Below are 20393 nucleotides of genomic sequence, written 5' to 3'. Positions count from 1 at the left end.
TAATGAGCTTGGCCGCCTGTCTGTCGTCTGCCAGGCGAAAGTAGTCGGTTTAGATAATTGATTGTTAAAGAAACCTAACCATGATGATCAATTATAATCCATCACATTTTAAACCTTACCGCCAAACAATTTGAGCATTTTTTTTGTAATAATCTGCGCTCTTGTGATTTGTCCATATTCCGTGAAAACCGTCGCTGTTCTCTGGGCTCGATTAAAGTGTCTGTGCAGGGATGTGAAAATCCCATTGATTGATCTTCACTACGCTCCCCGCTGACAAGAGAATTGGAGAAAACACTCCATTGCTAATGTGTGTGCGGGGGGCTATGTTGGACGAACACTGTGTACTTTAAATAGAAGGTATTTATTAGCTTATTCCGACTTTATTTCAATGTGAGCGCTGCTTAATTTCTTCACTATCTTTGTTTCGGGCGACATTTACAGCGAGTAAATGTCGCCAGTGCTGGACTTGTTTTTCCCTACCGTGTCCGCCTGCAGCTTCCTGTTGTTAGCAGTGAGCTGAGCTAGTAGCTGCCAGCCTGCCCAGCCACACTTCGTGCAACGTTAACGGTACTATCACCAGTCCACTGGATCTTTGCTTGTAATCTACTTACGGACTTAGGTTAATGAGTGCATTTGTTTTCTGGATAGCTACCTATTTAGCTTGTCGTGTGTGTAGTTTGCCACTGCCAGCCAGCAGCGGTCTGTCTGACAGGGAGTCGACACAGGTTTTAGCCATCTTGCTGGCTCGAGTTGTGCTGTGTTGAAGGGGAGTTCTTTTTTTGTTTTGTTTTTTTTTAGTAGGGAATTTTGGGATTTCGTGGATAAGGATTCCACTTAGCTTGCGCGCGCGCACACACTATTACATTATTTGTTACGTTACTGGAGCAACACGCGAGAAAAAAAAACTACTTTTATTGAACCGTGGGAAAGCCAAGCCAGCCAGGGCTCTGCTCTGAAAGGACAATAGAGATAGAGAACCTGAGACTTGCTGCTCAGCTGTTCTGGCAACCACCACTGTTAATGAGTTTAAAGTACATAGCCAGCATAAAACGATGCTTTGATTGGAAATCATTGTACATATCGCATATGATAACGTGTATTATATATTTACGTCAGGGGAAATGGTAATCCCCCCCCTTTTATTTACCGAGATTGACGTGAACCTCCCCTCTGGTTGCGAAGCGGTCGATGCAGATGGCTGTGCGACAGGAGAAGGCTGCGCTGTTCTGAATCTCAAGTGAACCCAGCTCCGTTGCATCCATCCATGATCCATCCCATGCCATATCAAAACTAGAACACTTTAGTTTAAATGCCAAAGAAGACTCTAAGGAAAACAAGCCGATAGGTGGGTGGGAGAGTAAAAGCAAGAGATTTTGCTTGTCGAGAGAGATCCCTCGCGGTACTACTCCCGAGCCTGCCTTCATTAGGTCCAGCCACCACCGCCCTCCATAGCCATGGACCCCCCGAGGACTCGATCGCGTTCACGGTCTGGCTTTTACCATTTTAGCGTGAACGGAAGTGGCGGAGGCAACGGCACAAACGCCGTCGGTATTAACGGGAATATGATGAACGCCAGCGGAGGAGGGGTGAACTACCCGCAGCAGGGCAACCCCGGGTGGGCGCCGCACCACGGAGGTCGGAGCTATCCGGAGAGCCAGCAGCAGCATAGCCAGGGGGGCTACCTGCCGGTCGGGGCACAGCACCACTCCTCGCACGGAGCTCACAGACACCCTGGTGCCGGTAAGCAAACAGGGCCTTATTACTGTACTAAATACTCACTACTAGTACTAATCTTGTGTAGTAGACTATAGATTCACCATCACAAAGCATACACACAGCCCTTGGGGTGGAAGCTGACAGTTGGCGGTTTAACAGCTATTTAGACAATGTAAATAAAAAGGCTGGGTCCTTTCTCTGCCAGCTGTTGGTCGAACAGCCAGGCGTTATGTCGGGTATCGTGGTGCACTTTCGCTCTTGTTTGGGTCTTTTTTTAAAGGCAGGTAACCTACATTATTCCCTCTGTGTACTAGCTATGTTTCATATTTATAGTTATAACTGCAATGTGGGCCCCTAGAGAGAGAATGTGTAGATTAGATATGTGAACATATGTGACTGCATAGTGCAGGTGGTCCCTCCCACTTGAGAATACCCCGACATAGTGTTGAGGGACTGAATACTGACAATTATTACTGAAGTAGTCCAGGTATTGCAAAAACGACAACAAAACAAAAACTTAAACAATTATGAAGTTAGCAATTGAAAAAAACTTCTGGGCACTCTGACAATAGCTGACAAAAAGTCAATAGCTGCCATTATAAATTTGGGTGACTTGATTGCAGCCTTGTTGTTGTTTAGGCCTACACCAACATGTAACATGAAGATGTGGGAAAGCTATTCTTAAATCTTGAGCTGATTGATGTGTAAAGCAGACTTCGATTTAAGCATGTATGTGCATATCCACAGTGACTTAAAAATGCAAAATTGGTCTGGCAAACGATGCAGCTACGCCTCAATGATCAATGTGTCTTCATAGCATCGGGCACAAACAATTCTCTAGTCTAGTTTAAAAAAAAAAAAAGAATAATATATATTTTTGAGTGGTGCAGCCACTCCATTGCCCAGCCCGGCTGACTGGGTCCCTGGCTGGGTCCGAGCACGGAAATAGCGTTTTTTCACCACCAAGTGTCACTGTCTATCTTAACACACACACGCACACAGTACAAGTACAGTACAGAACCACTCAGTTCAGATGGGTCTGATTTTCTTTTTATAGGGTGATATGATTCAGTACTAGGCACCACGAACAATGATTTTGAGTAGTTGCAGGGTCCATCCACCTCTACAAGGAATAAGCATTACACATACTTACATAGCTTATTGGTTGTTTATTTACTTTAATACTATGAACTGTGTAACTGTCTGTCCAGTGCCCACTAGTGTTCAGCAAGTCATACATGGCTAACTTCTGGAAAAGACTGAAGAACCATGCTATTTATTATACAGAGTAGAATTTCCCCAAAGGCAACAGCAAAAACCCCTCTGCTAAGAAAGAGAGAATGAATTCAGTCTTTTAATGGAGCCCTCTCTTGTAATAGCGACGCTGCTGCCATCCAGACCCAAAATAACCCACATACAGGGAATACACACACACACACATCCTTTGGGCTAATTTAACTGGACCCATTTTTCCCAGTCCCAAATCATTTACACTGAGGATTTTGCTGGGCGGGTGTCCAAACTGAGATACTGAGATTTGTGTGTATGACAATATGACTTAACCGTTGCGTCTTCCAACTGTTTGATCTTCTGCAGATTCCTCTTCTTCAAATCCTGTGTGTACACATGTATCTAATGTGTTCGATTTAGGCATGCATGTGGGATTCGTGTGTGCGGATTTTAATGCATTAGATTTCCTGTCTGTGTCCTTGTTTATATGTTATGCTGCAGTTCAGCATTTTATGCCTTTCAACATCACAGAGGAATGTGCCAGCACTGAATTTGGAGATGCTGAACCCCCCCCCCCCCCCCCCCCCCCCCCTACCTATTTTACTGCTCAAACCTTCCCTTCAAAGCATAAACAAACCCAGTGGCATGTTTGTAACTAGCCTAGCTGCAGCAATCTGAGAACGCATGTCAAAAAATAAAGGAAAAACAGCACCCTCTTTTCCTATTGACGGAGTCAACCACATATATAACAGCGCCCCCTTTTGGTACCCTAAACATAGAGACATAGGGACGGGTGGACATCGCTGGTTCTAGGAGTGGTTGCACCACTCAAAATGAAATATATGCCTTATTGGCCGCTGCAGTTCATTGGAGCGATGTCTCCAGTGTGAGGAGGAAGTCAAGCGGAAGTGCAGAAGGCACGCTCTGCGTCACTGCCACTCAAGTGACTACTGACCAATCACGCCACGCATCTTTTCTGGGACTTATCAATTCAATCCAAGGGAGCGTATTGGCATGAGGAAACAAACAAGTGCAGCTGGGAAAAGAGGGAGTCGTGCCAAAGGTTATTAATTTATAAAGATGGGCGATCTTCATTGGAGCCACTATGCCACAATGGTCTCCTAAATAAAGTAGGCGTGGTTTGCTTCTCCCCGACCTTTCCACCACCCTCTCTCTCCCAGGCTGACAATGGAAATCAGCCCCCATCAACCAAGAGTCTAAGACAGTTATGGAAAATTATATTATTATTAAGCATTGGAACACACATTTTATTTCACTTTTTATATGTCCATTCATTTCACATTATAATATAAACATTCTCATCTTAAATATAGGGCCAGGGCCCCCTTGTGTCGTCCGTCAAATTGCAGATGGACAGAGAGACTCTTCCGGACTCTTGCTGGGATAAAGAAATGTCGATAACAAAGTAGATGTTCTCCTGATGTCTCGCTAAAAGAAGACATTTAGTATGAATATTTTGTAAATATTGTATGCCTTGTGGTGATTGGGTCCAGTATTTAGTTCAGTGACCATGGAGTTAAGGAACGGTTCAGAAGCTGTGTTCACGTTCACGCTCCCATTGGAAATGAATAGACATTCTTCCTGTCTCCTAATAATGTGTCCGCCCCTTAATGCAAAGTTGACCCCTTTTGGCTATTGGCCTCTTGGGTCGCGCCTCCGATTGGCCTACCGAACTTCCCTTTCTGTGATGCACACAGAAGCTTCGCAAGTTTCCGCTCATGCTTGCACTATTCTTCGCAAGGAATCTCTGGAAAGCTTGACTCCATGTTGCCTCCCCTCGAGACACGCCCCAGAGTCGAAGGAGGTGTCTACCTTTTTATGTCTATGGAGTCAACAGTCTGTCTCAAGACTTGCCTAACAATGTAATGTAGATAACTGATTTATAATACAATATAAAAGATTATAATATATTACAACTGATAATTATAATACAATATAAAGTATTATGTACTGTATACAAAGATATAATACACTATAATGGATTATACCTGTAATTTTAGTACAATATAAAGTATTATGTAGTATTACAACTATGATAATACACTATAATGGATTAAAACTGATTATTATACAATATAGGCTAAAATATTATACTGTATTACAACTATGATAATTATAATACACTAAAATAGATTGTGAGTGATTATAATACAAGATTGCTTGATTGAAGTATTTATTAACAGTTTGCAGAATTACAGTACATTTCAAGCACAACTCAATACAAAAACTGTTAACTGTGAGTGGACAACACCATAAAGCATTACACTTGTTCACAAGAGGGTCCACTGTTTTTAATTCATACTAACATTTAGAGACGTACAAATATACACTTCTCCATCCATCCATCCAACCATCTTGGGGGCAACAGCTCCACCAGAGAGCTCCAGACTCCCTCTCCAGAGCAACATTAGTGACTTCCTCCTGGGGGATCCCGAGACGTTCCAAGGCCAGTGAGTCGATGTAATCCCTCCATCTGCACCTTGGTCTGCCCGGGGTCTCCTCCCAGTGGGACGTGCATCGAGGACCTCCCTAGGGAGACGCTCCAGAGGCATCCTAACCAGATGCCCGAACCACCTAAGCTGGCTCCTTTCCAGGCGAAGGAGCAGCAGCTCTACTCCGAGTCTCTCCCGCGTGACTGAACTTCTCAACCTATCTCTAAGGGAGATGCCAGCCACCCGTCGGAGAAAACTCATTTCGGCCGCTTGTATTTGTGAATCGTGACCTTATTCTTTCTGTCATGACCCACACTACATGACCATATACACTTCTATATAGCCAAAACCAGGAAATCATCAAAAACATATACAGTGAGGGAGAAAAATGGGTGGATGGGGATTCAGATTTTACGGAGGCCAGTTTCAAATAGCAGCCGTCCATAGGTGCTCTTTGAGAGCGGTTTTGAAGGAGTCAAGGGATTCACATGTCTTAATGACAGTTGGTAGGGCGTTCCACATTTTTTGTGGCATAGGACCGAAATTAATTTAGTCCCTTGTTTGTGCCCAATCTGGGTTGCACATGGTTAAATATAAATATTAAATATAATCTATTATAATGCATTTAATACACAACTATGATCCTGGTTTAATAAAAGGTCAGTAAGTGATCAGGCATTATGAAGTGTTTGGCCCCGCTCAGCCTAGCTCAGACCCACCCGGGAGTGGGTACTTTTTAGGCACTCATTTAGTACCACTTTGACACCACTTAGCCCAATTCCTTGCAGTGGAAACGGTGGTACAAGTAGGCAGTGTAGGGTGGAGTGGTGTGAGGCCATGGCAGTGGAAACGGTGGTACAAGTAGGCAGTGTAGGGTGGAGTGGTGTGAGGCCATGGCAGTGGAAACGGTGGTACAAGTAGGCAGTGTAGGGTGGAGTGGTGTGAGGCCATGGCAGTGGAAACGGTGGTACAAGTAGGCAGTGTAGGGTGGAGTGGTGTGAGGCCATGGCAGTGGAAACGGTGGTACAAGTAGGCAGTGTAGGGTGGAGTGGTGTGAGGCCATGGCAGTGGAAACGGTGGTACAAGTAGGCAGTGTAGGGTGGAGTGGTGTGAGGCCATGGCAGTGGAAACGGTGGTACAAGTAGGCAGTGTAGGGTGGAGTGGTGTGAGGCCATGGCAGTGGAAACGGTGGTACAAGTAGGCAGTGTAGGGTGGAGTGGTGTGAGGCCATGGCAGTGGAAACGGTGGTACAAGTAGGCAGTGTAGGGTGGAGTGGTGTGAGGCCATGGCAGTGGAAACGGTGGTACAAGTAGGCAGTGTAGGGTGGAGTGGTGTGAGGCCATGGCAGTGGAAACGGTGGTACAAGTAGGCAGTGTAGGGTGGAGTGGTGTGAGGCCATGGCAGTGGAAACCGGGCTAAAGGGAAGAAAGGCTTGGTGGAGTAGTGGAGCACGGAAGGCGTGGCCGAGTAGAAAGCCAAAGAACAGAGTGGAAAGTGGTGGATTTTTGTAGTTTTTAGGTTTCATCGATATTTAAAGGCATGTTTAAATGCGGTCTGTCGAATCAATGTGTGCAATAATGCACACAGACTGTCAAACTTGGACAGGATCGCATGTTTTCAAGATAATTCTATGACATTGTATTACAAAAGGGGATGTGAAAGGTGTTAGAGTTTTTGCTCACCTCTTTCACGACTTTCCCAGCTATCTTTGGACCGTTGTTTGTCCCTGTTTATGATGCCTTGGAGAGTAATAGAAAAGCTTCTATGATGATTTGCAATGGGGGTCATGAGCTCGCTTCAACTTTGTGTGGGGATGAGCCTTAACTTACTGATCCAAAGGGGGCATCCCTTTGGGGTATATGTGCTTGACAAAGCGGTAACTGTATGTGCATGCACAAGTCGGTATGAGCAGATTGTGTGCGAGTGCATTGCCAAAGGGGACATGGTTTTCATGTGAGATCAGAGGGAATGATTTGTGTGTGAGAGCTGCAGAAGATGAGTCTACTAGGCTGACATCGTCCAGAGATGACTTCCTCTCTCGTCTGCTCGTCTGAAGCAGGAAGTTCAAAAGGCCTCTACTCTATCAAGCCAGACTTGAGTTGAGGGGGTGGGGGGCATCGCCAGAATTAGCATTGTGTTACACAATCCCACCTTCTAGTTTAAATTGGAGCCTTAGTTATACTATATTGTGTTGTCAAATATGTTTTTTTTAAATGTGCAAACTAAACGATAATCATTTGCTAAAAGTTTATAGTGTAGGCAGGCCACCTAACCTTTCATTGTATAACATAACTTAGGCATTATTGGCAAACCCATCCCCAAATATATGTTTGTGTGCACTGTGAAGGCATGGCCTGTCCATTTCATGTGTCTTGTGATTTTTGTTTTGTTTTGCTGAGCCCAGTCTCATAGGATGCTGTTATTTTTCTCTGTGGCCTGCAGGGGGAGTACTCCACTTCCACCCAGATAATGTGTGTAGTGAAGATCGGGACAAGGTAAGGATCAAACCGGCGTGATTCTATTCTACGTCCGAGCATAGACATGGTAACGCCCCGCCTGCCGCTGATTGGCCTACCGACACCGCCTGTCTTGACTGTCCTCCGAGATGCGAGGTCACTCCGTGGTGGGAAATAATACAAGAAAATGACAGCTTGGCATGTGTGACAGAATGCAGCCTTGTAACTAACTTGTAACTTTTATTTTTGTAGAAGAGGCAAACTAATATTGTTTATGCGGTTTGACCACGTACGTTGTACTATGATTTGATTTGGGTGTGTTCAAAATAAAGTGTTAGTGTTGATTATCGTGTATTATCTAATTATAGTAAACTAATACTATTATACTAAAAAAGATGGAAGAGAAAAGAGACCTTTTTACAGTACAATAAGATTACACAATCAACACAAACACTTTATTTAGAACACACCCAAATCAAATCATATTACGGCGTACGTGTTCAATCTGTTCCATCAAAGCAAACTGCATAAACAATATTAGTTTGCCCTCTTCTACCAAAATAAAATTTACTGTCGCCTTTCCTTTCCTAGCTGTCATTCTCTTGTATTATATCCTACTTGTATTATTTCCCACCACAGAGTAACCTCGCGTCAGACTATCCACCTCGGAGGAAAGTCTGGTAAGGCTGGCAGTGTCGGTAGGCCAATCAGAGGCAGGCGGGGCGTTACCATGTCGATGCTCGGTCTGCTCGGACGTAGAATAGAATCACGCTTTGTGCCCTCTGCCCTGGTGTGTTCTCAAGCATGAAAATGAGTTGAGAAAATGATCTTTTTAATTCATGTTCCCACACAGATGGAAGACAGTCCAAGTCCAAAAAGGCAACGTCTTTCTCAGCAGTCCATGTTAGATCTAAGCTCTGGGCCTCCTTCTGCTCCCTCCTCTCCCATTCGCCCATGGGAACTGCCTCCCAGTCGTAGGCCACACCCTCACTACATGCCAGAAAGATGTCACACACCTGTTCGTAACCGTCGCAGGTAACTAACTGTGTGTGTGTGTGGGGGGTGACGACATTATTCTATAGATTATGGGGTGTTTTCCTTGCCACCAAATAAAAAACGAAATACCTATATATCTTTTAAATACTCAATGCAACAAATGAGTTAATGCTAATGATCCAGTTTGTTTTGTGTTGTATATTAATTCCAAGATGTAAATCATTAGTCTACAAATCTCCCTTCCCCCTACTGTAGTCCTCCAATGAGACGCCAACGTGGCCGCAGAGATCGCCTGACCCGTCACCACCACCATCCCCACAATAATCCCCACAATAATCCCCACAATAATCCCCACAATAACCACCATCACTACAACAGCAACAGTGGCCACCACCACCACCTCAACCCGCACCACCATCACCACCATCACCTACATCCTCACCACGGCCCGTCCTCCGGCCACCAGGATGAGAACTACCATCACCAGGTTCCCCCCCAGAGCTACCCCCCCTACGGCCAGCAGTCTACCCGGGGACCGGGGCCTCCCGGCCCCGAAGAGCGCCCCGGCTACCACCCGCCAAACCTCTCCCCTAGGCCCCTCCACCAACCCCCGAACCTGTCCCCCAGACTGCTGCACCCAGCAGCCCATCCACCGCATCCTCACCCATCTCATCCTCACCCGCCCCAGCAACAGACCAGCATGGTGTTGGACCTTCACGATCAGGTCAGTGCAACTAAACGGGATGAAGCCATGCCATGTGTATGTTCACGAAGAAGAATTAACTATACAATATTGAAGAGAACAGATCTTTGTCATTGTAACATGTACAACAAATTTAAAACGTGCCAACCGATCAGTGCATTAAATCCTTATAGTAAGAGAAATCTATGAAAATCTGGGAACTAAATCGTTACCAAGAAATTTCTTCACCAATGTGTTTCTAAAGGTGTCTAATAACATGTACTAAAAGTTTGAAATTCAACTCCCGTGGGAAAATTGAGTTATTAGCATAATATGTGACCATACCCATAACATCCTATATAAGGCAAAAAAGTCCAAATTTCATCATTCTTTAAGTAGCATGTGACATATGAAACTAGGGGGTTTTCATGATTCTGAATCCATTCCAAGCATTAGTTTTGCACAAAAAACACTCCTTGGGAGGAAAACGGCCTCACAAACGTGATGAGGTCAGCACATTTGGTCAAGTGGATATGGCCTAATTTAGCCCAAGGAGTGTTTTTTGTGCAAAACTAATGCTTGGAATGGATTCAGAATCATGAAAACCCCCTAGTTTCATATGTCACATGCTACTTAAAGAATGATGAAATTTGGACTTTTTTGCCTTATATAGGATGTTATGGGTATGGTCACATATTATGCTAATAACTCAATTTTCCCACGGGAGTTGAATTTCAAACTTTTAGTACATGTTATTAGACACCTTTAAAAACACATTGGTGAAGAAATTTCTTGGTAACGATTTAGTTCCCAGATTGGTCAAATACCTGATAAAATGCCCTTACTATTAAGATAATCTATATAAATAAGCTAAAAATCTACAAATTAGCTAAATGCAACAATACCTAATATACAACAAATTCACACAACCTTACATCCAAGAGATTATGTTTTAGCAGCATTGGGTGTGATTGTCGCTGTGGGATAGAAACAGTTTTTGAGTCCGTTTTATTTCTCTGTACCGTCTACCTGATGGCAACATTTCGAACAGGGAGTGACGAGGGTGGGAAGTGTTTTTTTCTTTTTTTTTGAGACAGCGGGAACTGTGTAGGTCTTCCAGTTTCAATATAGCCTATATTTGAAGATTATGCTACTTCTATTGTCCCATGCATGTGGCATGGCCATTGAATTGAGCCTTGAGTAAAGTATGTATTTCTCATTGGATACATTTTAACCTCAACTCATCATTTATTTAGGGTTCAGCTCCAGTGTCGTACCCAGTCTCTCCTCCGGGGGCGCCGCCTGGCCTACCTCCTCGCTCTGCACCACAGCAGCTCCCAGCATGCTCAGTGGTCTTCAATGGACAACACTACCCGGTGTGCAGTGTCCCACCCCCTGTGAGTTCTGTGCGTGTGAAAGATAGAATCTCAGTCCATGCCAAGATGATTGACGTAATGACATTTTTGTCCTTTACTGTCTTACATGGCACTCTAGAACTTGGTTTGAAGGAATCTTGGATTAGCATTTTCCTGCTTTTTGATGATGTTATCCGTATTTAAAGGTTCCAGATAAGAAGTTTTTTAACCAGCACTTGAAGGTGGGAAGTTAATAAAGAGAGACTGAGCAACTACAGGTCCTATAACTGCCTAAATATATATCAATGTCTTACAAACAACCTGTCGGAGACGGACAACCACTATTTCTGTACTGTTCTGTCTGTCTCTGACTCTGTTTGAAGTCTGTTTTGCAACCCTGCTGATTTACTTATGTTATTGCTGCTCTGCCTGTATTACACTCTCTGTTCAAATGCAGGATGTCAGAAAACGATCTTGTGTGAAGCTCTGTAGCAGGCCTATGGTTTTAGCACCACAGACTGTGTGAAGCTCTGTAGCAGGCCTATGGTTTTAGCACCACAGACTGTGTGAAGCTCTGTAGCAGGCCTATGGTTTTAGCACCACAGACTGTGTGAAGCTCTGTAGCAGGCCTATGGTTTTAGCACCACAGACTGTGTGAAGCTCTGTAGCAGGCCTATGGTTTTAGCACCACAGACTGCTACAACCAGGTCATGTGAATGACTCATGAAGTGCTGCTGTCAGACGTTGTAGGAACAGTGAAACCACCCCGCATTGATACAAATTTTTAATATTTCTACGTCAGTGCGGACGGTGGTACAGGGTGACCCAATATGTAATGAGTTGCGCAAAATATTTATTTTCAGCCCACAAACAGGAAAACTGCAGATTTAGCTCCACAAATGGCAGAAAGTCTACCTTTGTCTAGCTAGCTTTGACGACATTGCCATTTATATCTGTTGGGTGTCCAATGTGCACGATATTCAATGTATAAAACGTTATTTCCTACATGCCAAAATGTTTCCCTCCCTGTTCTTGTGCTCTTCCCCTCAGGTTCTGCAGACCTGCTCTGTGCAGCACCTGCCCATACCCTACCCCTTCCCCTCACTACTCTCCAGTGACCCGGCCTTCCTCCTGCCTCCACACCTCCCTCCCCCTCACCTCTCCCACCACCCACCTCACCTCCCACAGCCTGGACAGTTTGGCCACTATCCTACACAGCAGGCTCGCTCGGTGAGTAGAGTGATGCACATAAATCCCGACTTACAATTAGTTGTGTGCCTTTATCGCGCACCGAAAAGAGCAGATCTACAAGATGGATCTGCTATTTTTGGTGCGCAGATTAAATAACAATCTTGACCAATAATGGGGATGCCGGGATGAAAGTGGTCCTTTGTGCATAAGACTTCCTCCATGCCTTCTTGTTGAGTGATTTGCAGAATTAAAATGTATTCCCTTCTCTCTCTCTGTGTGTGTGTGTGTGTGTGTGTGTGTGTGTGTGTGTGTGTGTGTGTGTGTGTGTGTGTGTGTGTGTGTGTGTGTGTGTGTGTGTGTGTGTGTGTGTGTGTGTGTGTGTGTGTGTGTGTGTGTGTGTGTGTGTGTGTGTGTGTGTGTGTGTGTGTGTGTGTGTGTGTGTGTGTGTGTGTGTGTGTGTGTGTGTGTACACTTCTAGTAATTTTTACTAGTCGGGGGGGGGGGGAAATAAATTTTTGTACATTGAAAAACTGTGTACATGGTCACTATAATCTACCTGATCTTGAGGCCTACAACATTTTCTTGTCAACTAGTACCAACAAGGTCGACTAGTGTGTGTGTGTGTGTGCGTATTGTTCAATTAGAGGAGTTGAGTTGTCTGTCATCGTATACTGTCCAATCAGATGAGGGCAAAGTGTCACAAATGCCTTGGGAAGAGTTTAATCTGAGGGGAGAATAGAGTTATTGCACGATTTTAAACGTTTATAAACTATTTCAATGATTTTAAAGGGCCACTTCACCCCTTTTGCAACCAGATCTTATTTTAATGATGTTTGGGAGACAAACACTTTCCTGGGGTTTTTATGTGGGTAATGTGTTTATAGATATTTTAGTATTTCAAAGTGTCTGTGATGTCATGGACACTGGTCTCACTGTTGGATTACCATAATGCTTTGCTGCACTCACCCCACCTTGTGGAGAGGGGCAGGGCTGTCTTACTGAAGCTGAATTCCAATACCCAAAATCTCAGCCACTCACACTCGGCCAATCCAGCATGGCGGTGGTACCGTGAAATTGGTGACCTGCTGAAATAGGTGACAATCGTGTAGACATCATATAACGTCAGTGTCCAAACGTAAATCATTGCTGTTTGTTTATTAGCAGAGTCTAACCTAGCGGTATTTTGGCCTCGTATTAAAGACCTGCAAGTTATGTCAAGTCTACAAGATAGTCACATATTTTGTCATATCACCAATTTCACCGTAACACTGCCATGCTGGCATGGCTGAGATTTTGGGTATTGGAATTTGGCTTGAGACAACATGTAGTCCAGGAAGGATGTGAGACCAGTGTCCATGACAACAGACACTTTGAAATACTAAAATATCTAAAAACATTTTCCCAAACATCATTAAAAAAAGATCTGGTTGCAAGTGGTGAAGTGGCCCTTTAAGCACTGGAGTGCAATAACAATAGTCTGCTTGCCTCTAGGCAACCACACTAATAACCGTCCTTTTTAAATGCCCCCACCAGCCATTACAGAGGATAGAGAATGATGTGGAGCTGCTAGGAGAGCACCTGTCTTTGGGGGCAGGGCTCCACTACCCCCCAAGTGCCCACCCAGCCCTCACCCCACACTCCACACAGCTGCACTTCCTCTCCCATGATCCTTTGCCACAGGAGTTCTTTGGTGTGGTGAGTGACCGCATTTCGTTTTCTCTCGGGTGTTTGTTCGCTGATTATCGTAGTGATGCATTCTTGTCGGCTTCGTAGAACAGAGTAAATACTTTTAAAATGTACCTGCCAGGTTTAGTGAACTGATCTAATTGTTTTCCATCAGTCCTATCCAAACTTCCTGCCTCGGCGGATCCCAAGCCGGCGTTACCGCTCACAGCAACCACTGCCACCTTCGCCTTACCACCCCAGCTTCCTGCCTTACTTCCTGTAAGTAGATTACTGGTTTGAAAATGGTCTTGCATGATGTACCAAAGATCAAATGAGTTGTACTACATTCCACAGTGTTTAGAGTTGTGTGAACAACAGTCTCACGCTGTACATGCTGTTTGTTAATTTATCACTTGAAACATGAAATTCCGGGGCACGGTGGCACAGTTGGTAGTGCTGTCGCCTCACAGCTAGAAGGTCCTGGGTTCGATTCCCGCTCGGGGCGCTGTGGGTGCTGGCGGCGTGTTTCCTCCTCCACGTCATCAGTGCCCATACCCGAGGCGGGGTTGGCGAAAGGGCCTTTCTGTGTGGAGTTTGCATGTTCTCCCTGTGTCCCCTAGGGAAGGTACCCTCATAAAAAACATGCAGTAATCGTGGTCTCTAAACTGCCTCCCCCTGGCCAACCGGGGCGCCTGATGGAGGGGAAAGGAACTGGTTGGAATAACGTGTTCCTTCCACGCGCTACGTCCAACCAGGGAAACTCCCCCCTGTCAGGTGTAAAGGGAGCAACTTGGACACTCGGGCATGAAGGAAGCATGAGTTCAAGTCCGTTGCTCTCCCCATGTCCCCCATATATGGGGACTAGGTTGGCGGAGGGTGTGTAGAGCCCAGGATCACATTAGATAATTGACACAGGGGTGAAAAATGGGTTACAAAATCGTGGGATAAAAACATAAAAAATAAACATGAAATTCCTAAACTTGCTCTTGTTAAACTTTTCCCTCAGTTCAATGCTGCCAGTCCAGCCCACAGGTCCAGCAATCAGTCTAGAACTTGATGTTGACGATGGAGAAGTGGAAAATTATGAGGTTTGGCTTGTTCCAAATATGTGTCCCACTTTATTTTCCTTTTTATGTATTGCAGACAGAAATCTGAGCCTTGTTATTTTGTTACATGTCACACAGGCTCTCTTGAACCTGGCTGAGCGCCTGGGAGAGGCCAAACTCAGAGGCCTGACTAAGGGAGACATTGAACAGCTGCCTTCCTATCGGTTCAATCCCAATAACCACCAGTCAGAACAAACACTGTGAGTACTGCTCTATTGGAATTATGTACAATTCCCATATTGGTACAAAAGTTGCCCGAGTCCTGAGCTGCTTTTGGTGGAAATGTAGAAACAGGATTGCAGAGTTTGATGGACTTCCATTTAGACTGACACCACGCAGTAATGTGAGGAAAAATAAAACGTGATGTAGTAGTTAAATATATTTGAAAAATCCAGTTTAGGGCTGCAAATGGCTAAAATAATTCTGATTATTTTCATCAAAATCACAATTAGTAATTGGTACTTCTTGGGGATTTGGGGATCAAAAGTTACTTTTTGTATCTTGTGTTATAATCTTGTTCTTTTCAAGGACAGCATGTAAAAGAAAATATTTGAACTGAAAATATTGGTTTGTCTTGTGGCGATTAGCGGTGCGTCGCCACTCACGCCCACTGCTTGCGTTCAGTTCATTCACGTAAGTATGTTCCCTTTTATGAATGACATGACGTCACGCTGCCTGCCTGGCTGCTGGAGTAGTGTGTCGGCGTCATGTCACTTGAGAGGTTGCTTTTTGAGACTGGGGAGGGTTTAAGCGAGGTTATGCCTGCCTCTACATCCCCATTTCCCACAGAACCTCAAAGTGCTAATGTGCATATGATTATTCTGCACTACAGTGAGCATTGACTTAAACATAAACCACTATAATCAGTCCTTCACAAAAATAATAACCAAAAAAAGGGGGGAGGGGGGGAGTTTTTGCCATAGTATTGTGCACTGAAACGACCTTTGTATTTTGCAGGTGCGTGGTGTGTATGAGTGATTTCGAATCTCGCCAGCTGCTGAGAGTCCTGCCCTGTAGCCATGAGTTCCATGGCAAATGTGTCGACAAGTGGCTCAGGGTGAGTTCATTCAGTCAGATGGCCACGGTGTAGTCTGCTGACTAAGGCCTGCTCTGTAATTTTTATTTCAAGGTTGAGAGACGTATCAAGCATGACTACTATGCTTTTTTGATGGCAAGGTCAAAACATAATGAACAGTCTTCTTTTTTCTTCTCTATTCAGATATGAAACATTTGCAACGGATTCATTAACTAGATAACTGCATTCACAAGGGTTTTGAACATAGTTGACAGCAACATGTACTTATAGTGAACTCTACACATCTGAAAAAAAATGCACAATCCCTAAATATGTCATGCAGTTATAGAGACAGTTTTTCTTGAGCGATTAGAGCCGGGGTTCCAAACCCTTCGGTTAACACGGACCGGCTGACTGTTCATAAGGTGCCCAATTGTATGAAAACACAGAAGTAGACTGCTATTTATATTAATTATTATATCATTGGATATCCAAATGGAGTTCTATCCAAAGGATACGATGATTACAATTACAGGTGGACAACTATAGTTAAACTGGCAGAGTGAGGCATCACTACCAGGGTTACACCTTCTGATAGTTGTTGACATGAAATTACCCTCAACTGGTGAGTGTAAAAAAAAACCCACAAACGGTTGTAGCAGCGCTGCTCGATAGACTAGAATAAAGATACCAAGGATTCGTCAGTGATGTCACTGTCATACGATAGTATTTTTCAGACTCGACTGTTCTCGACATTGATATTTGTACAATCCATAAACTAGGAATTCCCAGCCACCTTCTCACGGCCCTGTGGTACATGTCCCATGGACCGGCACCCGTTCGCGTCCCGGTGGTTGGGAATCTCTGGATTAGTTTGACAGTTTGATTGATTGAAGCCACACTATATGAAGGATCACACCGCTGGGACGAGCGCTAAAACGGTCTCGTCCCATCTCGACCCTTTGGTGTGGTTTGGGCTTAAGAGTCCTTGGATTCACCACAGAGAACGTTTATAATAACCCCTCCTGAAGCCTAGAATGACGATGGACAATAAGCCCTGCGAATGCCTTGACAAGACATCCACTGAAAATGCTGTTAGAATATAGCTATTGTTCTCAAATTACTTTAACGTGGCACTTCATGAGAGGACACTGAATGGTAGTTATTTTAATCACAGCTTAAAGAAATTATGTTTGGGGTGGGTGCTATAAGCTTTTCCCCAATTCTCAGCGAGGGATGGCACTGGAAAAATAGGTAATTAAGTTGTTTTATTTGCTTAATTCACATAATTAGGGTTTTATGGAACTAAGCACTCCAATAAAATACCTAATGAGAGCTAAATACTGGAATGAAAATCTTAAAGGGAATTGATTACAATTTTGTGTTATCAGCTAAATGCCCATATTTGTTTTTGTGTGACTGCAATACTATTGTACCGTAGGAAGATTGGAAGCCGTTCTCTCTCGCGCCACTGAAGCATTGAATTGACTACCCCCCCCCCCCCCCCCCCCCGCCCCATATTGAAACTGAAACGGTGCCTAACATGGAGCCTCCTCCTGTCCTCTGTCCATCTCTACAGGCTAACAGGACGTGTCCCATCTGCCGGGCCGACGCCTCAGAGGTCCAGCGAGATTCTGAGTGACCACAGATGGGATTATTGTAGACACTCCTTACTGTCCGTCAAACTGTTCTAGCACTGCCCCCCCCCCCCCTCCCCGTGTTAACACGCATGAGGACATGCGCAGATTGCGCACGCACACACTCTTTCATCCAGTAGCACTTTCTCCCCTTCCCTCCTTCCTGTTGTCATTCTTAATCCTAGTATTGCCTCATCTGTGTATTCCTCTTTTATTTTCTCCATATGCGTTCTGTCATGCCCGTTTTATTTTTTTGTGGACCCCCCTCCCCAAAACCCTCCTTACATCTCTCCTCAGCTCTGAATGTCCCTCAGATTGACCCACCCTCTGACATAGACTCTGGTGAGTCCTCATGCGTATCCCTGTGGGCTTCGGTAAATGCCTACGGTATGTATGGCTGTGTATATGTGTGAGAGTGATCAATCTGTGCTGTCCCAGAGCATGTCTGAGTTTCTGTTATGTTTCAGATGAGTAATGAATGTCTGACTTTTTGTTTTCATGAGTGACTGATTGTACTTACTGTTTGTACATGTATGCACTGTATGTATGCCGTGTGTGTGTGTGTTTTGTTATACACTTTTCTCCTTTATAGTTTATAACACTAAGGCTCCATGCTGCTGCTCGGAGGCCTGATAATTCTGTTTCTGTTTTAATTGATCATTTATTAGTATTATTACTGATTATAAGCGATTGTTTTTCCTGCCTGGCAGTTACCTCATCATTCCGTTTTTGATTATCATTTACGACAGCACACTTCACTGTACAACTTTGAAGTTAAGCAAGCGCATTATATATATTTTTTTCCTTTACTGTTTTGTCAAAGATGAGTTTGTCTGTGACTTTGCAGTGGCACATGTGTTTTATACATATATCTATACATATATATCTATATATACTGTATAAATATATGAATATCTGTATACCAAATAAAAGGCTTGATATGAACTTTTTAAAAACAGCTTTTTGTACAGTTTTTTCAAAAAAGATATTAACATGGTAAAGTTTAATTGTGTTGGATGTGTTAAGAGTGGTGGGTCTTTATTAAACATAATATTGCACACGTTATCACTGGTTTCCTGTTTTTTTTTTTTTTTTCATGGAATTTGGGGTTTGAGCTGCAATTCCACCAAGCTACCATTAGGTGGAGTTACTGTAAAGATCTTTGAGATCAGTTCAAATTGTATCTACAATATTTTAGTCACTGTCTAACGTTCCTCATCCCATATAATAAAATGTTTTCATGAAGAGAAAGCATATTAACATTACGCCTACGGTATATGGATAATCTATGGTTCAGTGTGTGGATGTTTGTGAACTAATCATAAAATATGTTAGAAAAAATAAAAAGAGGTCCAAGGCACTCTGCTCCAGTTAAGTGAAAAATATCCTTTATTATAACTGCATGGCTAAGATCATTGTATCACATAAAATATATTTAAAAAAGACGAGTTATTTAGAACGCTTTGGTTTCACAGGGTAAAATGTCCTTTCTACCACCGTGCAGACTGGGATTGAATCCTCCGCTGGGCGTTTGGCTTGGCTGGGCGTCCATGGAGTAGGGCAATCTGTTGCTTCACCAGTAACTCCTACAGGTCACTATATAGTTGTTTTCCCCAGGATAGTTGGGAAAGTCTTCAGCTGAGATGGCCTTTTATTGGCTGAGATGGGCGGGGAAGGGAGCTTCATGTGATAACCTATGTTCCTCCATGGCTTGTCAAGTCAGACGGTGTGTTTGTCGATGTTCAACGCCATCGGCTGTTTGTAGACACTTGCTTGTCCAACGGTTCACAGGCATGCCAACAGTGAGGCTTCGAAGCTCATTATGCGCACCTGCCATATTGATGATTAAAAAGTTGTTCAAAACATTGTACATATGCAGGATGTTGACAAACACAAGCACTCTTCTTCCCCAGCCATCCCCATAAAAACAATGGCCTACCTACAGGTTAGCTCAGCAGTGAGTGTTGAATTGAGGAGTAGGGACTAGGGTGGTCTTCAGGCTCATACATACTCCAGTTAGGTGATAAGTTATCACCTCAAACGAGTATGACAAGGCCTTCCGCTCATGCAACGTGCTCCTGCAGTGAAGTTCCTGTTCCTCACTACCAGCTGATCAATCAGTAGGTGAAGGAGACAAGCAGTGTGGGGAATTGACAATAACTGAATATTAAATCCTAATGACCAAATATACCGTAATTTATTATATCAATAAAATAAAAACAATTGTGGGTAATGATTCCACATTCTTCTCTTTAATGTATGCATACTTGTTTGCAAAGCCATTTGCTTACAGACTGTCATATGTATGGCAGCACATGCTTGTTCCCCCTAGCTGCCTACCTCCCTATATTCCTTCAAATTGCATGTCTGTTTCTGGCTGTGTGCGAGCCTGTTTCCCTAGCAGCACACGTCTGCTTCCCTACCACCATCTGCCTGTTGACAAGCCTTATGTCAACAACAGATATGTGTGTGATGGGATGGTTATCTGGTGGGACTGGTCTTACTTTGAGATGGCACATATAAACTACACTAATAAACATTTTATGTCCACAAGGTCAAAGGACAACTTCCCTGATATATGGCTCAGCATCAACTGACTCTACTCTACTGTCATGCCTAAAACGTTGTCTTTTGTCACCCTCAGCTTTATTGGCCAAGCATGAGAACATGCACTGTACAATTGTTTCAAAGAACTTGAACACAACCGAAACTGCAACCAATGTGTCATTGTGGATCATTCATCCTCATTTATGTATGCTAAGAAAGGGAATGTTTATGTGGGCAATACATTTGGTTTATTAACTACCCCAACTTCCCTATTCTGGGCATGTCATTTGGCAAAACTAGGTGAACATTTTGCAAAAATAATAAAATATAGCTGAACTCAATTG

The 20393-nt window shown here is 43.9% G+C and overlaps 1 protein-coding gene across 2 annotated transcripts; it reads left to right on the top strand.

Annotated features, from left to right (window-relative positions):
* Positions 1 to 228: 228 nt before the first annotated feature.
* Positions 229 to 18567, top strand: LOC306942096 (E3 ubiquitin-protein ligase RNF38-like). 2 transcript variants are annotated; one of them, XM_079527808.1, is made up of 13 exons: positions 229 to 1740; positions 7842 to 7894; positions 8709 to 8890; positions 9107 to 9175; positions 9212 to 9575; positions 10790 to 10930; positions 11939 to 12118; positions 13613 to 13774; positions 13920 to 14023; positions 14751 to 14832; positions 14929 to 15050; positions 15808 to 15907; positions 17445 to 18567. In XM_079527808.1, the coding sequence occupies exons 1-13, from the start codon at positions 1455 to 1457 to the stop codon at positions 17505 to 17507; spliced, it is 1908 nt and encodes a 635-aa protein (XP_079383934.1). In that variant the 5' UTR covers positions 229 to 1454; the 3' UTR covers positions 17508 to 18567. The 2 variants fall into 2 exon arrangements, with proteins under 2 accessions (XP_079383934.1, XP_079383933.1); XM_079527807.1 differs by having other exon boundaries at positions 230 to 1740; positions 9107 to 9575.
* The last annotated feature ends 1826 nt before the right edge of the window (positions 18568 to 20393 follow it).

This window comes from Electrona antarctica (genome assembly GCF_951216825.1).
Source record: "Electrona antarctica genome assembly, chromosome: 1".
NCBI classification, from domain to species: Eukaryota; Metazoa; Chordata; class Actinopteri; order Myctophiformes; family Myctophidae; genus Electrona; species Electrona antarctica.
The sequence above is the reverse complement of the archived record's forward strand: the minus strand, read 5'-3'. Positions and strand labels throughout refer to the sequence as shown.

Bases quoted from the DNA above. Each gene is read 5' to 3' on its own strand.
- LOC306942096 (XM_079527807.1), top strand. From the start codon at position 1,455: ATGGACCCCCCGAGGACTCGATCGCGTTCACGGTCTGGCTTTTACCAT. The intron at 10,931-11,938 runs GTGAGTTCTGTG...TCTTCCCCTCAG, and splicing joins TGTGCAGTGTCCCACCCCCT to GTTCTGCAGACCTGCTCTGT. The intron at 14,833-14,928 runs GTTTGGCTTGTT...CATGTCACACAG, and splicing joins GAGAAGTGGAAAATTATGAG to GCTCTCTTGAACCTGGCTGA.